The 4,872-nt window shown below is 36.7% G+C and overlaps 1 protein-coding gene across 2 annotated transcripts; it reads left to right on the top strand.

Annotated features, from left to right (window-relative positions):
• The first annotated feature begins 961 nt into the window (after window positions 1–961).
• LOC120442194 lies at window positions 962–4,540 on the top strand. Of its 2 annotated transcripts, none has more exons than XR_005614561.1 (5): window positions 962–1,113; window positions 2,002–2,150; window positions 2,811–2,975; window positions 3,054–3,287; window positions 4,088–4,540. XR_005614561.1 is itself a non-coding variant. In XM_039618091.1 (5 exons), the coding sequence occupies exons 2-5, from the start codon at window positions 2,076–2,078 to the stop codon at window positions 4,337–4,339; spliced, it is 627 nt and encodes a 208-aa protein (XP_039474025.1). In that variant the 5' UTR covers window positions 962–1,113; window positions 2,002–2,075; the 3' UTR covers window positions 4,340–4,540. The 2 variants fall into 2 exon arrangements, 1 of the variants encoding a protein (XP_039474025.1); XM_039618091.1 differs by having other exon boundaries at window positions 3,054–3,188.
• The last annotated feature ends 332 nt before the right edge of the window (window positions 4,541–4,872 follow it).

The following is a 4,872-nucleotide window of genomic DNA, read 5'->3' as shown; positions in this document are numbered from 1 at the left end:
CCATCATACGTCAAAGAACCTTTTTATTTTGTAGATGGTTCTTTAGCTATTACAAATGGTTCTTTAAAGAACAAAAGGTTTTTCATCCTCAGCTATCTAAGTTTGATGGTGTAAAATGGCATAAATATTTATTCACTATAATGAGGGTGTGAATTATAGCTACTGTGTGTTTTGTTTGTGTGCATGTGTGTGCGAAGGGGGAGGGTGGGTTACCTGGCAATTACCCTTTAAGAGCAGATGGTAGGAAACTGAATATTCAAATAAAAGTTAGAAATACTTGCTTAAAAATATACTGATGGCAGGGGTGGGGGCCAAAGCCTAAAGACCCTACCCCCCCACACCCCTAACCCCGCAAACCCACTGATCACAAATAATGTGATAATAGAATATGGAATTTATTATTAAGACATTTATGAATATGGTGAGTTAACAAACAGTAGACACAATACACACATTCAAATACTGTACTTTTTTTTTTTTGCTATGTGAATGGGTGAATGACTGAATGTAGTGTAAAGCGCTTTGGGGTCCTTAGGACTAAGTAAAGCACTATACAAATGCAGGCCATTTAGTTTTAAATTTTAATAAACTATTACTATTTTCTGCTTCAAGGCATTACTTTTGAGATTATTATATGTATTAGAAAATATAGCATAATGATAATACTAGTTATTGTAAACTTTACAAACCACCCAGCAGTATGTAAAGTCAAATTATAAAATACAAGTAAATAACAATTGCACAACAGAATGTCAATGTGCTCATTACCCACACACTTACTTAGTTTTGACAAAGCACACTGCTTAGGTAAAGGATCTCAGTACTTGTTTATCACTGAGCAATTTGTTAATATGTGTTTCGAGCCAAATAAATGACAGGGAGGGAGAGAGAGAGAGAGAGAGAGAGTGACGTTAGGACACGTCGTACTATGGCAACCTCCCGAAAGGGGGGGGTCAATCATTGGGATGCGCATGCGCAGACAGATAGCGCGACCGGCGGGCCTTGAACTTTAAGAGAAGAAAAACTTTCTCACGGACGGTGACAGCGAAACGGATAACAGTCTTGAGTACCTGCTGGTCTTTGAAGCTCTGGATTCTGGGACTGTTGGAAAAGGTAAAACATTTTCATTAAAACCTTTTTACTGTTTTGTTTTTATTACTCGTCATTGTAGCTTGCTGTTAATGTTGTGCTAAAAATAACAGTTAGCTATGTTAGATACGTTAGCCGTTGACGTTAACGCAATTTAGTATCGGTATACAGAACTGTTTTCCTAACAAAACCACTGTTATAATTAAGTGAAGGTGCTCCCAACTAATTTGAACCTTTGGCTTCTAAAATATGTGGTCCTATTGCGTGCTGTGCATCAGTCTAAACCTAATGTCAGCTAGACCGATATTAAAATTTATAATATTGTTAAAGTCACTAAAATGGCGCCCGAAGCCTGTTGTGATGTGAGCTGTGTCTGCTCTAGAAACTCAGAAATTCAGTAGCTCTGAGCCGTACATTAAATACTCACATCAGTCTGTACTTTGAATTCTGTAAGAGCTGTATAAAATACAGCTATGCATAAGTGTTTTGAATGAATAGAAATGTGACACATGAGAAGGTGTGTCTTTGACTGTTCCTGTATAACTTATTTTCGGACTAGTTGACAAGTTATGCTCTGGTCATTTGATGTTACCAGGATGGATGTCCTTTTGTAATATAGTTAAATTTTCTTTGTACATTTCATTTATCCACCATCGTACATTAAGCCAAGAAGAGGTCGTTATGCTAACAAGAGGTATCAACGCTGGGCAAAAGTTCAGTACATGGTTAAAGTTTGTAATCCAGCCAGGGTGTAAATATCACTCAGCAGCCAGTCGCAGAGCTGAAGCAGGTGGCATCAACACATAAATCTACTCTACCCGGCTTAAATCACAAGACCACCTCTGACCGAAAAGCTGTAGATTTTTCTTGTTTGCACAAATTAATTAAGATTTACTCTAATTCTTTTCACAGCTCCAACAAAATGAGGAAGAGGAGGGGGAGAAAAACAATTAGATTGAATTACAATTGGATGGAAGTCGAGGACAATGAGGAGGAAGCCTAGGATGAGGAGGAACAAAAGCAGCAGGAGCATCTTTAGGGATCTCTATGATGTCATTGAGGTTTGTTTCATAATATTGTCCTCTCACAAAGAAAGATGACTTGTTTTAGTTCACCTACCCACTTCCTGTATTAAGTAGTGATTTGCAAAATGTTGTGGAAATCCACGGAGCAGGCACGTATAGTGCACCTGCAGGTAAATGAACATCAAATCTCTAAGACTAAAATCTGTATTATACTTTCAGTCTTAAGAACATAGGTTGTATATTTATCACCCTTATGATAAAACCCATGTCAGCCATTGGTTTATGGACTCAACATTTGCTTTATTGCTATTGCTATGTTGCTTTTTGTGAGCCTTTTGGGACCATATTAGGACAAGGGATCAGAATCTGGAGTCGTGCACACTATCGTTTCATTTAGTGTGTATCCATAAGATTTGTGCTCACATTTGCTGCAAACACTTGTTTTAATTCTGTTACCCTGTTTTGATGCAGAATTCATGTGAAATCAGGCAAGAACTGGACTTGTTTTTCATAATGTGTTCTTGTGAATTAATTGTGTATCGCATACATTTGATTTGACTTTCTGCGAGACAACAATCGTCCGCTGGCCAAAAAAGTTTTCCAAATACCTCCATCGGATCAAGCCTGGATTTAGAAAAGAAGAGCAAAAATATCTGCACCTCCTGCTTCACATGCAATTTGTGCTTGTGTGTTCAGAGGCGGTGGCGAGAGGGGAGACCTCGGCTCATCCAGCTGGAGAGCCTGACCAGGAGGAGTCGAACATTAACTCGGCTCTTCCAGGACACCCTGCAGACTTGGCTGCTGGCAACAGCGAGGGATGATGTGAACGCCAAACTGGAGTCCATCACAGGTCGACTGCAGGTATGCGAGTCAGACCTTCTGAGGAGGGTTTCAATTTTCTCTCTTCTTTATAATTGACCCTTGTTTTCTCTCTCTCAGCTCCTTGTCTCAGAGTGGGAGGGATTTGAAGCACAAAGGGAGGAGCTTGTCGTTTGGTTGGCTGATATGGATGCCCGTCTGAGTGAGGTTGACCAGCTGACAGGAAACACCTGTGAAAAACTGAAACAACTGCAGGTGTGGGGTTGTTTTGATATGATACATATGTCAGAGATATTATCCTAAACTGGACTAACAAAGAACCATGAGTCCAACATGAAACTTACCTTACATAAGGTAAGGCTGAAGTTCATTGATAATTTTGATCATAAACTTGTTGAAATATTTTTACTGATCATGCAAACATCTGCTGATGAAAATGTGTTGATTTATTGGTCTGTTATGAAGCTATTGCTATTTCTAATGTGTTTTTATCACTTTCTGATGTTTTATTAATTAAACAATACATGTATTAATTGTTGTTATCTATAGATATAGTATTTATGTATATTTATTTATAGTATAGTAAAAATGTTTAATTATTACTGTTTAAATGACTAATATGTGACATGTATTAGTAGTGATGTTGTGCTGAGGGTTAAAATGCCTTTTTGTCTTTTGGTATATTACGAAATAGCAATAAACCATTAATATATGTCTATGCTGTGCTTGTGTTTATTTTACCCTACTCAAATTCAATTTATGATACATTTTATTTTGAAAGATTTAAAATGGTTCTTTAAAGAACCATTTCAAAAAAGGTTCTTTAAAATGGTTTTTTAAAGAACCATTTTTAAAAAGGTTCTTTGAAGAACCATTAACGGTGCCCCAAAGAACCATTTCTTGATGGTTCTTTGGGGCACCTTTAAAGGTTCTTCAATGAACCACTGAAAGAAATGGTTCTTCAAAGAACCATTGTTTGAAAGGTTCTTTGTGGCACCAAAAAAGGTTCCTCTATGGCATCAGTCTAAAGAACCACTTTTGGTTCCAGTTGGCACCTTTATTTTTCTGAGTGTAGGGACTGAAATGAGTTGAGAAACCCAGCTTGTTTTCACATTTTCACAACTATTTTTACCTGTATGCTTTTATCTTTTTAGGTGAGGAAGTCTCTGTATGAGACCTTTAACGGAATAACGATGACAAACACATTAGGAGTGCACAGGCATCAAAAGAAATCTGGACAAAAATATGTCTTGTCATTTTGGACTCCACTGAGAAAACAGGAAAAAAACAGTCTACTTAAAGTACTCTTTAATGAGCTATCTGCAGAAAACAGGAAGCAAATGAAGAAGAAAACAGACAACATGAAAATGCAACAAAATTCACCAACTCAAGAGAAAATACTTTAATAAAAGTTGTCCTCTGCAAAATTACACTTTATAGGAAATAAAGAGCTCATGGACGAATTAAAGATTTCTTTAAACGTGTGTTTGCTGCTGTTCTGTCAAATGTGGCATAGACGATGCAGTTTGTTTGATCTTTCAAGTTGACTACTTGTTCATTTGTTAGTCAAAAAAACATGCTGATTGTGCAATAAAAATAAATCTACAATAAAATTTTTGGACACATCTGTCTCAATACTAATGCATTTTACAACTAAGGAGATTATTAAAATACACAATATTCATTTTTAAGAAATTCTGATTGTAACCGTGATACTCTCCTTGCTTTTTTTAAATTAAGTGAAATATGGAAGTAGTGCTTACACTCATTTTCACACAAACTCTGCAAGCCTGAATTATTTTTTTTTATTTATTTATTTTAAATGCATCACTTGGGAGGTTTAAATGCAAATGTAGCGCAAACAGATTGGACATTAGAGTCCTCAACATGCAAAGGAAAAGCAAAACTTCTGACTACCTCTCACATGGAAAATCCAAAA

Source organism: Oreochromis aureus, linkage group 10, assembly GCF_013358895.1.
Source record: "Oreochromis aureus strain Israel breed Guangdong linkage group 10, ZZ_aureus, whole genome shotgun sequence".
NCBI lineage: Eukaryota > Metazoa > Chordata > Actinopteri > Cichliformes > Cichlidae > Oreochromis > Oreochromis aureus.
This window is presented reverse-complemented; position numbering and strand designations above follow the sequence as displayed.

Excerpts from the sequence above, each read along its gene's own strand:
- LOC120442194 (XM_039618091.1), top strand. The coding sequence starts at position 2,076 with ATGAGGAGGAAGCCTAGGATGAGGAGGAACAAAAGCAGCAGGAGCATC. Across the intron at positions 2,976-3,053 it reads CCATCACAGGTCGACTGCAG|CTCCTTGTCTCAGAGTGGGA; the intron begins GTATGCGAGTCA and ends TCTCTCTCTCAG. Across the intron at positions 3,189-4,087 it reads AAAAACTGAAACAACTGCAG|GTGAGGAAGTCTCTGTATGA; the intron begins GTGTGGGGTTGT and ends TTATCTTTTTAG.